Below are 15219 nucleotides of genomic sequence, written 5' to 3'. Positions count from 1 at the left end.
CCCCGCCTACCCCCACAACCGTCACATTTCCAGATTGTTCTCTGAGCCCACATGGGGCTCAGTGACCCAAATGCAATAACCCTGAAACCCATGCAAGAAACATGAGACGGTAGACCCCCAGCTATAGCAGCGAGCTCATGCACTTTACACCGTGGGTTTATATAGCGTCCGGAAGAGAAAAAGGGGAAGCCAGCCAGAGGTCTCTCTGTCAGTCTCTGGGTCTCTGTAAGTCTGCAGGTCTCTCTCTGCTATGTGCGAGTCTAAGGGTCTCTCTATCAGTCTGTGGGTCTCTGTGAGTCTATGGGTCTCTGTCTGCTCTTCGTGAGTCTATGGGCCTCTGCGCGAGTAGGAGGGAGTGGAGTGAGAGGTAGGAGAGTGCGTGGAGGGGAGTGCAGTGAGATGAGAGGGGAGAGGCAGGAGAGTGCGTGGAGGGGAGTAGAGTGAGATGAGAGGGGAGAGGTAGGAGAGTGTGTGGAGGGGAGTGGAGTGAGATGAGAGAGGAGAGGCAGGTAGAGGTGAGTCCATGGAGGATCTAAAAGGAGGTGAGAGTACGATGTTGAAAGTGATCCGAGACTGGACTAGGAGCAAGCGAAGGGATCGGAGTATTGGCGGTGCTGTGGTCTTGTTGGTAGAGATTATGTATTTATCTACGTAGAACTTATTTTGCACCATACGCAGCCAACCGTGCTAATCGGTGGTGTACCGCTTTATAATTACGATGTGGCCTCAGCCTTCCAGTCATCAACGTGACTGGCTTATCATCAAAGTTAAGACGTTACGTTTAACGTAAACGCGTAAAAAAAATGAAACCGGCAAAAACCTCGCAGAGTGGCAAAGGGCCCATCTCTCTTTTTTTTTTTCGACGTTCGGGAAAAATTCCGTCCGCGAGCGAGTTGGCGTCACGCGACAGGGGAAACCGGAGAACCCGGAGAGAGAAGAAAAAAACAAATTAAAACATCCACCCACCGAGACCATGGAAAATCTCGAGCCAAGTCTGGAACGCGCGACCCAACGCTACGCTGGCTTCAGCGGCAGTGCAGCGTGCGGGAAAAAAGGATTTGATCCCCTGCTGATTTAGTACGTTTGCCCACTGACGAAGAAATGTTCAGTCTATAATTTTAATGGTAGGTTTATTTGAACAGTGAGAGACAGAATAACAACAGAAAAATCCAGAAAAACGCATGTCAAAAATGTTATAAATTGATTTGCATTTTAATGAGGGAAATACGTATTTGACCCCCTCTCAATCAGAAAGATTTCTGGCTCCCAGGTGTCTTTTATACAGGTAACGAGCTGAGATTAAGAGCACACTCTTAAAGGGAGTGCTCCTAATTTCAGCTTGTTACCTGTATAAAAGATGCCTGTCAACAGAAGCAATCAATCAATCAGATTCCAAACTCTCCACCATGGCCAAGACCAAAGAGCTCTCCAAGGATGTCAGGGACAAGATTGTAGACCTACACAAGGCTGGAATTGGCTACAAGACCATTGCCAAGCAGCTTGGTGAGAAGGTGACAACAGTTGGTGCGATTATTCGCAAATGGAAGAAACACAAAAGAACTGTCAATCTCCCTCGGCCTGGGGCTCCATGCAAGATCTCACCTCGTGGAGTTGCAATGATCATGAGAACGGTGAGGAATCAGCCCAGAACTACACGGGAGGATCTTGCCAATGATCTCAAGGCAGCTGGGACCATAGTCACCAAGAAAACAATTAGTAACACACTAAGTCGTGAAGGACTGAAATCCTGCAGCGCCTGCTCAAGAAAGCACATATACATGCCCGTCTGAAGTTTGCCAATGAACATCTGAATGATTCAGAGGACAACTGGGTGAAAGTGTTGTGGTCAGATGAGACCAGAATGGAGCTCTTTGGCATCAACTCAACTCGCCGTGTTTGGAGGAGGAATGCTGCCTATGACCCCAAGAACACCATCCCCACCGTCAAACATGGAGGTGGAAACATTATGCTTTGGGGGTGTTTATCTGCTAAGGGGACAGGACAACTTCACCGCATCAAAGGGACGATGGACGGGGCCATGTACCGTTAAATCTTGGGTGAGAACCTCCTTCCTTCAGGCAGGGCATTGAAAATGGGTCGTGGATGGGTATTCCAGCATGACAATGACCCAAAACACACGGCCAAGGCAACAAAGCAGTGGCTCAAGAAGAAGCACATTAAGGTCCTGGTGTGGCCTAGCCAGTCTCCAGACCTTAATCCTATAGAAAATCTATGGAGGGAGCAGAAGGTTCACTTGCCAAACATCAGCCTCGAAACCTTAATGACTTGGAGAAGATCTGCAAAATGGAGTGGGACAAAGTCCCTCCTGAGATGCGTGCAAACCTGGTGGCCAACTACAAGAAACGTCTGACCTCTGTGATTGCCAACAAGGGTTTTGCCACCAAGTACTAAGTCATGTTTTGCAGAGGGGTCAAATACTTATTTCCCTCATTAAAACGCAAATCAATTTATAACATTTTTGACATGCGTTTTTCTGGATTTTGTTGTTGTTATTCTGTCTCTCACTGCTCAAATAAACCTACCATTAAAATGATAGACTGATCATTTCTTTGTCAGTGGGCGAACGTACAAAATCAGCAGGGGATCAAATACTTTTTTCCCTCACTGTAAATCGAGGCCACGGTGACGACTCACTGACGACTCACTGACGACTCACTGACGACTCACTGACGACTCATTGGCGCTGTTCCTGCCCGCGGCGGATGAAGGCACAGCTGTATCGGGTGAAGACGCTGGCCAAAAAAGTCAGATTTGCTTGATTTTTATGTGTTTTTTGCCTTCGTTAATTCCAATCGCGCCGTGGACATTCAAAAGTCTCATAGTAAGCAGTCCATCAGCCTGCAGGAGGAGATATCAGAGATCGACTTCTGAGATCCCTTCAGGTGACATTGCTGATCTACTTTCCCACACATTATCTAACGAAGAAATATTATCACATTACAGTTGCACAGATATGTTTCATTCGGTCCAGAATTTAGCCACATTAAGCGAATAACCAACATTGTGTGATTTGACATCATTAGACCTCCTTTGCCAGTACCAAAATGTAATAATAGGGTTTTCCCCTTTTTTCTGGCAACAAAACTGAAACCTTTTTACAAGGATTCACGTCTGCATTAACCACAATGCCTGCAGTCAAAATGCAAACAAAAAACATACTATGATAATATATGATGCATTGTCCTTGAAACTGATTGGTCCACACCAAGGGACGGCTTTCTTTTGAGCCTCGACCCAATTGGTGCTCGACCAGATGACGCCACGTGGAAGTAAACATCTTATCCAGACACTAACAACTTCCCGCAGCTGGGATATATCCGTCGCAGGGCAGTCAAACCAATATAATACATTCGACCTTGATGTTGGGGTGGGGGGGGGGGGGTTTCGTGCAGTCATCGGTGAACGCCCCGAGACCATCAGCTTGCTTGCACTCGAGAACCGACCCATGGCTGGGCGACTGAGACACAGACTCGGTGTCTCCGCACCCCCCCCCCCTCCCCCACCGGGAGGCCACCAGGCCATCTCCGCCACGGCGAGAGTCTTAATCCACTCTCACCATGGCCGCACGCCTTGTACGAGACCAAGTCGGGCGCTTCCATGATACCGTTTCCAGGGTACGACACGACATGGGAAATCGCAACGTGATGATTTCGGGTGGTAGCAGGCTCTGACGGTTGAGCGCTTTCGCCGATTGTCGCTACAGAGCTTCCCGGTTCGAATCCAGTGGCCGCCCTAATTAATACTGGGGGCGCCGCGGTGGCCAGGAGATGTTAACTACCTTGCCTGGTATACAGGAGGTCGTGGGTTCAATAAGCCACTTCGTTGGGTTATCATTTGTGGCCATGGTCGCTTCTGAAAAAGAGCTACATAGCTCAGTGGGCCTTACCTGGCAAAATACAAAAAATAGCAAAGAAATAGAATAGTTAACGTGGTGGCGCGGCAATAACCGTAACAAGACCACGCGCAGTCCCATTTCACAGTGGACGTTAAAGATCCTCTGACGTAATTCGCAAGAGGACGCCACCGCGTGCCGGCGCCAGTGTCCAAATTTGGTCAATTTGAAAGATTTACACCGCAAATTACTCAAATGGGACGACAGACCCAGCACACATCGCCCCCCTATTGGCCGCAGACCATTGCCCCAGGTCACGCTCGCAAATGAGACTCAAACTGGTCTCTTGAGTTCTGACCTGGTTAAAGCAATAAACTTGAAACCTAATATCATGACAGCAGGTTCCTATAAAACTTCGTAATGGTGTTTCACATTGGTATTGAGTTGGTTTTTTGTTGTTGTGCTTTATCGATCACGTTTGTGATTTTCTCATTATCTTATCAGGAAGTAAAACAAAACGAACAAAGAAAATCCCGACATTTTGATGCTGTTGCACCACGGATGACGTGAATAAATCGTACCAACCCACACTCCACCCACGCTCCACCCACGCTCCACCCACGCTCCACCCTCGTGTTTAGTTCATTGTCCTTTCCCCGCACCTCCAATTAGCACGGTTGGCTACGTCCGGTGCAAAAGAAGTTCAACGTACGTACACAGCAAAACAATATAAATAATAATGATTAATGAGCTCATTGTCATGCTACTGCTCGATGAAGATGCCCCCATGCTGTGTTGGTCAAGGGCGTTGGTTAACTATACTTCACCGCGCCGGTAAATGTGGGTTGGTGACGCGCGAGGTTCAGATAACACTCGCACACCGATGTTAGCCGCAGGCGAGAGCCGAAGCCTTGTCGCTTTGTTGGTAAGACGGCGCTCCAAACGCTGTCACCTCTCGCTGTAAATATACCCCATCGTAACAATTACGGTGAGCAAAGTGATTGCGCATTTCAAATTGGAAGGGAAACTGCCCATCGTATTAAACCGTTCGTTATTAATTCAGTTATCTCACGTTACGTCAAGTGCTTCTAGAAAGCCTTGGGGGCATTTAAAAATATATTCTGCAAATAAATAAAACAAACAAGAAACATGAATTGGATTTGACACTCGGCACCACTGCTTAATATTATCATCATGACCAGCAACTATGATCAATCCACTGCTGGATGAAGGCCTCCCCCAAGAGACAAATTATCATCACCATCATCAGCCATGGCCAGTCCACTGCTGGATGAAGACCTCCCCAAGAGACAAATTATCATCATCGTCATTATAAATCCCACTGCTGGATGAAGGCCTGCATAAGAAACAAATTATCATCACCATTATCAGCCTTGATCAATCCACTGCTGGATGAAGCCCTCCCCAAGAGACTCATGATAAACTCCGCTCAATTAATATTCAGGGGCAACCAGAAGCATGAATGAGACAAGGTGGAACAGAATGGCTCCCGCGAGGAGCTCGGCGTGTGGATTTCAAGTAATGAAAGCACCGCGTTCCCATTAGCGGGGTGGCATTTATCAAGCAACGAGACCACTGCAGCATTGGGGCGAGCTCACCGCAACCCTACACACTTGGGCCCAGGCACAGGTTTGATCCTTGGTCAAGATAAACCCAGGCTAAGTGAGGTTCTTCGCGTGCCCAGCTGTGCAGCCCCAATGGGGTTGTGTGGGTAAAAAAAATAGTAACATTTTTTTACGTGTAGAGACGTGCAATTTATTATTATATAGCTCTATAAACAATAGCACGATTAGGACCGGCAAACACTTTGTTGCCTGCGTGTGTGAGTATCAGTTGACATAGGTGCGCATGTTTTAAAATAAATAGATGAAACAGTTTAGTAGTGTTCCTTGAGTGTTAATGTTTGTCCCTGACAATGTTGTGACGAAATCACCCAGAATGCACCACCCCCGCCTCGTCCGATCGCTGAAGCGAAGAACACGTTTTGCGCCCGGCATGGTTCTCAGTTCAGTTCAGTTCGATGGGCAACCGCCAGGTGTAAACCCGCTGCTATAGGCCGCTGTGGGGCTACGGTGTCAGCAAAGGGCAGAGGCAGGGCGAAACATTGATAGTACTATACTCCGCTCCAGCGTCTACGCTCTTCACCCACGCCAACCCACACTGACCGGCGCAGTGACGTATGGTCAAATGACAGGGCATATTAGGGAGAGGCCCTAATCCAGCGGTGGATTGACAAGAGCGGTGCACGAGTGTCCGAGAGCCCGACGGAGTTGATGAACCAGCAGACGCCGGTTCACCCGTCGGGAGCTCACCATCGATCAGTCGCCTCCTCATCACTCTTCTATCGCTACGGCCAGTCGGTTCTCCGAGAGCACGGGGTCTTCCCGAACGCGAATTGGATACAACGCGATCGCGTGAACGGAACTACGTCGCGCGAGGAGGAGCGAGCGGTCGGTCGGTCGTGCGGCTGCCTCGGCGTTGCATCGCACGCGGCGGGATGCTGCTGGATGCTTCTCGATGCTTCCCACGCGCCTCAGTCTTTGTTTGGCCTGCGTGCGCATCTCGCGCGTTATCGCGGACTGTGCGTTACCCCATATTACGTATTATTTATTATAACGCGATTTTTTCCCATCACGTGGTGTTCTTCAGGCACGCAACTACTGAGTTACAGGGGCACACTGTACCACGTCTACTATACCCGTGAGACTTCACCCACCACCCCCCCCCCCCCCCCCCGACCGACTGTCTCATCCCATCCATACCCGTGGATCAACCACACACAGTGTGGACGACGGCGTTGTTCGTAGTGCGGTGCGTCAACCACTGTGCCGCAGCTCCACGCTGCCGTGTCTATGATAAGCTGCCCACAAAGTCCACCTCTGCTGTTCATCATGACTGCAATCCACACTTTGTTCAACCGCCGCCGCCACCACACTGCAGGTCACCTCGCTTCTCTCCCCGCCCCTTTCCCTTACTCTGCTCAACTTTGGAATGCCCTCCGAGCATCGTCACTTCTCCCAAAGTTTCCGTGATGTCAAAAAAATAATAATGAAAACCGCATCACGTCTCGGAGTCTATAAATCGGCCGATCGTGACTTCTACATGGATGCACGTTGATAGAACAGGGCCTCGGAACCGCTGGGAACGCCGATGCTCCGCTGTCGCCCGATTCGGGAGCACAGATCTGGGCAGGCGAAGTGCAATGCGGCAAAACGTTAAAAATAAATAAAAATATTACCCCACGCAAAAAAAATGTTCGTATATAGCAGGGGCAAGAAATACGCAACTGGGTGGCCACGGGCAGTTTTATTGGGCTGGCAGTATTGACGGGCGGTATTGATGGGTGGTATTGATCCGCACTGGGTGGCCGTTATGGCTTGCTTTATGATGACACTGCAAGTTACGCTAGCAGTGCGCGTGCGTGCGTGTGCGTGAATGTGTATGACCACTGGTGGTGCAGCGGTTAGTGCACTGCGCTACGAACCCGACGGACCGGGTATGGTGCTGACCACCCACCTCCGCGTGTGGTGTGCCGTGCCGGCCTTCATAGGTGCTCGCTAACAGCACTTGCTCCTACAGCCTGCCAAGGCTGTACGGGGGATCTCTGTGCGTGCGCGCGTACGCGAGTTAGGCGTGCATGCGCCGTCATCTCAATCGGTCAACCCACGGCACGCCTGGGTCCGTCCCGTCACCTCCTGCCAGTGACCCTTCGACACTTCACGGGGCCTCAAAGTGCACCTGGCCTGGCACGAGGGCCGCGGCGATGTAAACCTCCACTTTAGTGGAGAACGGCGGTTGTTGTTGTCGCTGGTCGGCGGGTAGCGGTGGGCCCAGTGGGTTAGCGCGCCGCACTGCGAACCCGGCGACTCCGAACTGGACCCGAGCTTGCGGCCGAAAACTGCGACGAATATTTGTATCGGTCCCCGGTTCTCCCGTGGGTCGGCTCGGCCTTAAACGAGTAGCAGGTGCGGCGTGTAAAAAACATCAGGCGCCTCGTCCGGCGCATTCAATCGCGGCGAGCGATTGAATCATCAGGCCCTTCGGGACCACGCTTTGAACGAAACGCCGGGGCAGGGGGAGTGGCGCGTAGGGAATGCAGTGCACGACAAATGAGCAATTAAATCCGAAGTGGCTTGATGCTATCGTCGCATCCACACGGCAAAGCACGCATACTCCCTCCCTCCCTGCCTCCCTCACCGCTCTCCCATCCTCTCTCTCCTTTCTGCTTGGATCTTTCTTCTTTCACAAGCATGTCATGAGGAACGCATCAACCGTTCGAATGGTGAAATCACAGCGATCGTTTTACGTGTTGCGTGTGTGGGATTTGGTGGAGACAACAACCACAAAAAAACCCTTACAGCCTCTATCAGACCGCTGGGACCAGCGCTGTTGGCGAGCACCTCTGAAGGCCAGCACGGCACATTAGGGGGCGGGGTGGTGTCCAGCACCACGCCCGGCCACCTTGGTCTCCCCGGTGCCGATGTTTACGCATCACACAACGTGCTCGGTTAAGGCCGGGTCGACCTAGGGGAGGCCCAGGACCGGTTTCGGATTTTCTTCGCCGATGTTGGCCGTTGAGCGTGAACGGAAGTCGGAAGCAGGGTTTGGCAGCACAGCGGAGCGCTAACCACTGCGCCACCGCTCCCCGCACAAGGAGCCCCGGGAACGCACGCACGCACGCACGCACTTCTGCTGATGTCTGCTCTCTAGCCTATTCACATGCAGAATTTTAATCAGTCAATGGAGCAGTGTGGTCAGTAGCTGTTAAATGAAGACACACACACACACACAAAGACAAAGTTCCCCCGCGTCGCTATTGGGGCAAGTGCTGTTCACGAGCACCTATTTAGGCCAGGACGGTACACGAGGGGGTGGGGTAGCCAGCACCACCCCCGGCCGCCTTTGTCTCCCCAGTGGCGATGATTTTACACACCGCACCAGGTACTCATTTGAGGCTGAGTCGACCTAGGGGAAGCCCACGACCGATTCAGATAATAATAACTCGTGTTGGCCGTGAACGGGAATTGAACTTGGGTCGCCGGGTTCATAGTGCAGCGGTGCTGATTGCTACATTACCGCTCCCCGCTATAATCTACACACACGAGGATGCATAGTGAATTACAATCACTACTTGAGCCTACAGCTTCAGAGAGAGAGAGATACGTTGTTATTCCATTGTCTATTATGACATAACTAGATGCAAAATCTTGCAGTACATTTGTCCCAGTTAAGAACCATCTATGCAGGACCATTAATTGATAAATGCACTATTATTATTATTATTAATGTCACATAGCAGAAGCAGACAAACACATACAAATGTGTGCACAGATACAAAGCTGTACATCCAGCACACACACAGTCGTTACATCACACACGCGGACACACGATTAAACCGTTCGGGGGCCAGTTAGCGAGCACCTATTTGGGTCTGCGTGCCACGTGAAAGGTTGGTGGGCGTCCACACCGATGTCTCTCCCCGGGACGAGAGGACGACGCATTTTTCTTCGAAGGCCGAGCCAACGCAGGGTGAAAGGAGCCCAGCCCTCGAATCGGAAACAGAAATGACCCGGCGACGTTGGGGCGTGCTCATCCCCTCCATGCATCCTCATTCTTTTGCTGTTGTTAATGACGCCCACCAATTTCGCGCGCGCGTGCACGCGACGCACGGAATGCACGGCATGTTGAACTTCTCCCGCACCGTACGTAGCCAACCCGTGCTAACTGGGAGGTGCGGGGGAAGGGCAACAAGACGCAACAGGGCGAAGGGTTCAAGCGAGTGCCGAGTGGGGCAGCGCGAACCCCCACGTACCGGTAGGCGATCCACGGATCGAGGAAGAGCCCCGCCGTGCTCGTCACGTAGGAGGTCGGCGTCAGCCAGGGCAACGTGAGCAACAGCAGCGCTTTCATTCCCATGGTCGTCCACTTGTGGAGAAGAAGCCGCAGGACGAGACGGACCCCCCCCCCCACCACCACCCACCCCCCACCGCGTCCACCCCCCCCCCCCCCCCCCCGATGAGAAAAATAAATAAAAAGCTGCCGGGAATTCTTAAAATTCGCACTTTAAATTCTGCCCGTGACGCGGTCCGCTTTATTGTGAAGAGCGACGACGCAAAGCGCCCGCCCGCCCGCCCGCCCGCCCTCCCGCCCTCCCTCCCTCCCGCCCGCCCGCCCGCAGAATGGTGCGGCGGAGCCGCGGGTATCGTCGCTGTGACTCGGACGGCTCGCGTGTGGTCACCGCACGTCCATCACCGCTCCCCCCCCCCCGCCACCGCCACCCCCTCCCCGTCCGTCGCAGTGACGAAAAAATAAACCTCTGGCGACGGCCGCCGCCGCCGCCGCCACCGCTACCGCTACCGCTACGTTCAATCGTCCCGGCCGATGTAAACGTGCTCACACTTCGTGTAACCTCACCCCCCACCCCCCACCTCCCACCCCCACGAGCGGCGGGTGGAATTTGCAGGCGGCTCCCGTTCTGGTCGCGTGTAACCTGCGTACGTGCGTGCGTGCGTGCGTCTGAGCGAGTGGGCGCGTGCGTACGTGCGTGCACACACAAATGCTCCTCGGTCTACACCGCGCATGCACGCACGCTCTCGCTCTCTCTCGCTCTCCCTTTGCCTTGCCTCTCTCTCCCTCTCTGTCTCCACCTACCTCCCCCCCCGTCCCCCGCCCCCCCCCCCTCCTCATCCCCACCACCACCTCTCCCACCCGCCTCTTCGGATTTGCGCTGAAATCCGGCGCGTGCCGTAGCGATCTGCCTGCTCCAGGGTGGGGAGGGCACCCTGGGGCCCCCTACCCCCTAACTCCCACCCATGCTCCCCCCCCCCCCCCATCTGCCCAGGACCGGTGCTGATACCGCTCGCCAACGATGTTAACTGTGGACGGGAATCGAACTCAGGTCGCCGCATTTACTTATAGAGCAGTTTTGCTAACCACTGTGACACCACTCCAGCCTCAAGTGCTGTTGGCGAGTACCTATTAAGGTGCAACAGGTACTCATGTACGGCTGAGTCGACCTAGGGGAGGCACTGATGATCACTCACCACGGATGCTAGCTGTGGCCAGGAATCGAACTTAGGTCACAGGATTCGTAGCGCAGTGCGCCAACAAATGTGCCACCCACTACTGCTCACACACGTGCAACAACAACGGCCGCCATTCGCCACTAAGTGGCGGTGACGTCACCATGGCTCTTGTGCCAAGCTAGGTGCACTTTGAGGCCACGTGAAGTTTCGAAGGCTTGCTGGCAGGAGGTCACGGGATAGACCCACCTGCCATGGTTTGACCGACTGAGATTACTGGCAGATGCACCAACTGTGCTCCTCACTGTGCTAACTCTCTGCATTTCAGCGGCCCAGCACTCCACTTGTGGTCGTGAGCATCACTCCTTTGCCCTCCGTTGTTGCTGGAGGGCAACTGGCTCCAACTGCCCCGGAGTTTACGTGCACATCCCCACATATACGTGCGTGCGTATGCAAACACAAAGACCCCGCGTGTAGCCTTAACAGAATGTTGGGGCAAGCGCTGTTAGCTAGCGCCTATGAAGGCCTGCACGGTACACGAGCGGGTGGGTGGCCAGCACCACGCCCGACCGCCTTTGTATCCCCAGTGGCGATGTTTACTACACACCACACCAGGTACTCACTTGGGGCCGAGTCGACCTCTGGGAGGCCCAGGACCGGTTCAGATAATCGTCGCCGGTATTGGCCGTGAGCAGGAATCGAACCCGTGTTGCCGGGTTCATAGCGCAGCGTAGCGCTAACCGCTACACCACCGCTCCCCACTACACCACATACACATGGGCCCTTCCCTGTTTACAGGTCTCATTTGCAGCTGCTCGAGCCATCTGTGCTGTATGTGTGTTTTTTTTAATGACTTCTTTCCACATTAAAAACTATTATCCCAAGGCGCACTCACGCACACACACGCACACACGTGCCATTCACAGGCGGCCCAAACGCGAATTGCACCGAATTAAACACGGGGACAAATCACGGACACGTCACGCCGGCAGTGGTGGCGCCTGCTGCTGCACTGTGATCCAGCAACGTCGAGGCGGTGGCAAGGGTTGGTGGATCACCGCCACCGTGGGGCGCCACGGTGGCGGTGATGTTAACCTCACCTGGTATACAGGAGGTGGTAGGTTAGACCCAGACCCCGATGCCTGCTGTGTTGTTTACATGTCCTCCCTGTGGAGTTTGCGGTGTCTTTCTCCCCGTGCTCGCGTGGATTTTTCCCCGGGTCCTCCAGTTTTTTCCTCCACGTGTAGAATCGGCGTCGCGCATTTTAGAGTATTTGGCTGCTGTACATTTCCGCACGACAATAAGCCACCTCTCGTTGGGCCATCATTTGGAGCAGCCAGGTCGCTTCTGAAAAAGAGCTGTGTGTGGCTCAGCGGGCCATACCTGGTAAAATACAAATAGTTAATGTGGTAAAGTAGCGGGTGTCCAGGTGGTGCCCGTACACCCTGGGTCACCAGGAAAAAGTTGTGCAGCAAACTGCAGCCTAATATCATCTTCCCCTTCCGTAGAGGATGGTCTCCTCCTCGTGCGGGTTGGGGGGGGGGGCGGGGGGGTTTCTCTGGGTGCTTGGGTTTCCTCCCACGTGTAAAATAAACACTCATTATTAATTGGCCGAAAATATCTTAATGTATAAAAAAATAAACACTCATTATTAATTGGCCGAAAACATCTTAATGTATAGAGGGCCGCAGAGCTGAGTCAATCAGAGGTAGCGCAAGCTGACCGCCTGGCTGCCGCCTTTCAGCTTGTCCGTGGTTACTCGGCGATTGCGAGACGTCATTTGCACGAACGGCGACGCTATATGATGATGATTATTATTATTAATATTATTATTATTACACTGGGTCCAGATCGAGCGTCACGTTAACCTCGCGCTTTCATTGCCACGGCCTGTCTGGAAACGTCAGCGGCCAGTGACGACCGAATCGCTACCCCCCCCCACTCCACTCCACCAGCCCCCCCCACTGACCAGCGCGGTGAAGTATGGTCACAGAAAAACACACCGTGACCTGCACGGCGTAAGAAATATCCTCATCCGGCAGTGGGGGCACGACCTGGCGGTGTGCATCGTTACCGCGTGCGGTGAAGTCAATGCTCTAGAAGGAAAAAGAACGGAAGAGCGACGCTACCGCAGTGGTGTAATGGTGAGCACACTGGACTCGCAACCCAGAGGGTCACCGGTTCGATTCCATCTCTCGGCCTGTCCACCTTGCAGTATAACTGAGCACACCGCAGTCAATCTACGATCGGCAGGTCACCTATGTGGTGGTGTAGGCATTGTACGGGTACGTCCACCTCTTCCAAGATGGACGATCAGCATGCGATAGTAGGCCAAATACCCCACCAGAGCTCCCTCTAGTAGAGGCCCTTCCGGCAGCGGTGACGTGAGCAGGCAATTGCGGGGCTGCGCCTTTAACCTTTCACGTGTTAAGCGAGGACTTATCGTAATTGTTATGGAATCGCTCTTAGCGATGCGGCGCAAAACACCCACAGGAACGGAAGAAAAGCGACATCATGGGGAGAGCCTTCATCCAGCAGTGGATTTACCACGGCTGACGATGACAGAACAACAACAACAACAACAAAAACTTGCTGCTTGGCGGTTCCGTGAAAAGTTGGGCAACTGTTTTGATGCTCGGGACTGCTCTCAACTGCTGTGCAGACGGTGTAGCGGTGCTGTGTGCGATTGCACGCGCACGTGCGTGTGCGTGCGTACTCGAGCAAGTGTGTGTAAGCGAGGGAGCGTGTGTACGCGAGCGAACGCGTGCGTGTGTGTGTGTACGCGAGCGAGCGCGCGCGCGCGTTATCGATTTCTCAACCCACAGGGCACAGTGATATTGATGATGGGCAGAAGAATGGGGGGGGGGGGGGGGCGGGGAAGAAAAAAAAACGCGGAAATGTTTTTCTCTCTCTCCCAGTGCCGGAGAATTTGTTTTAACGTCGCGTTTATTGGCCACGCGCAAGAGCGCGAGCGTGTGTCGTCTGTGTCAGCAGCAGCAGCAGCCGCAGCAGCAGCAGCAGCCGCAGCAGCAGCAGCAGCAGCCGCAGCAGCAGCAGCAGCCTCCGTACAATCTCTCCCCCCCCCAACCCACCCCGATCACCCTCCCGCTCGGCGAGACGTTCAGGCCTCGCTTCAACGCAAGGGGGCCCCGCGCTAAGAGGATTTCCAAACAGGATCATCCAATTCACCCCCACCGGGATGCATTAGCTCTGGCGAGCGCGTACGATTAATTCCCGCGGGCCCCCTCAGCCCACGGCCCTGGGGGGGGTGAGGAATGGAGTTGGGTGGCCGGATCTGCACGGGCGTGCGATTTGCGCTTGGCGGTGTGGGAGCGACGACCGACGTGGATTGCTCGGGGTCTCGAGATCCGCGCGTCGAACTGCACGCGTCGCGAGACGCGGCGTTGCGCAATGCGTGCAGACGACGCGCTAATGTTACACATGCTAATTAATGTTTTTTTTTTAACCAGGTTTCATAGTTTCATAGTTTCAGTTTATTTTGGTGTAGCCCTGTGAGCCAATCGGCTCTTGAATCGGGTGCAACCGCAACAAACAAAAAATACTAAAAACATGAACAAGAAAAACATCTTAAAGTGATTTTGTGTTGACTGTGCAAACAAAAAATCCAGGAAAAAAAAAACATCAAAAGGCCCACTGAGCTATATAGTTATTTTTTTAGAAGTACATAACAAAATAACTAAACTATTTTTTGTTTTATCTTACCAGGTAAAACCCGGTGAGGTATTAACTTATTTTTCAGAAGAGATCTGGACAGTACGAATGATATAGCTCAAGGATACGGCTTAGTGTGTGGACATTTATAGCGGCCAAATAATCTAAACGCACGCGTGGAGGGGAAAAACCGGAGGACCCAGAGAAAAATACACGCAACCACGGGGAGAGTGAAACGCAAACCTTCGGTAAAGTCACGTAGATAGGTTCAAATAATTTTTTTTTTTAAACTACGACGTTTCGATCGCAACACAAGCGGTCGTCATTTTTTTCCTTTTTCCGCTTGTGTTGCGATCTAAATGTCGTGGGTTTTTTTCGTAATTTTCTTTGAAACTATCTACGTGACTTTACCGAAAGACCCAAAGAATATGAATCCCTGCAGTCGCTTAAGCCTTAAGTCAAGATTTGACACGCAAACTCCAAATATACAGCAGGGGGGTCATCAGGGTTCCAGGTCGAACCCACAACCTTCCTGTATACCAGACGAGGCAGTTAACATCTCGCCACCGCGGCGCCCTGTTGGCATAGCTGCCACAGTAGCCAGCACACTGGACTGGCAATCCAGAGGTCGCCGGTTCGATTGCATCTCTC

At 52.8% G+C, this 15219-nt stretch overlaps 1 protein-coding gene across 2 annotated transcripts in view; it reads right to left on the bottom strand.

Annotated features, from left to right (window-relative positions):
* LOC116942837 (ligand of Numb protein X 2-like) overlaps positions 1-15219 on the bottom strand; it is a 77815-nt gene that overhangs the window by 38800 nt on the left and 23796 nt on the right. Inside the window, exon 1 of one of the 2 annotated variants that reach the window (XM_032955190.2) lies at positions 9687-9842. The exons of the other annotated variant lie outside the window; for it this stretch is intronic. Coding sequence (XP_032811081.1) covers positions 9687-9790 — 104 coding nt within the window. The 5' untranslated portion in view covers positions 9791-9842. Of the gene's footprint in view, positions 1-9686; positions 9843-15219 lie in introns of those variants that run through there. 2 annotated transcript variants of the gene reach the window in all.

This window comes from Petromyzon marinus, chromosome 16 (assembly GCF_048934315.1).
Source record: "Petromyzon marinus isolate PM22_M1 ecotype Great Lakes invasive population chromosome 16, UKy_Petmar_22M1.pri1.0, whole genome shotgun sequence".
Classification (NCBI taxonomy): domain Eukaryota; kingdom Metazoa; phylum Chordata; class Hyperoartia; order Petromyzontiformes; family Petromyzontidae; genus Petromyzon; species Petromyzon marinus.
The sequence above is the reverse complement of the archived record's forward strand: the minus strand, read 5'-3'. Positions and strand labels throughout refer to the sequence as shown.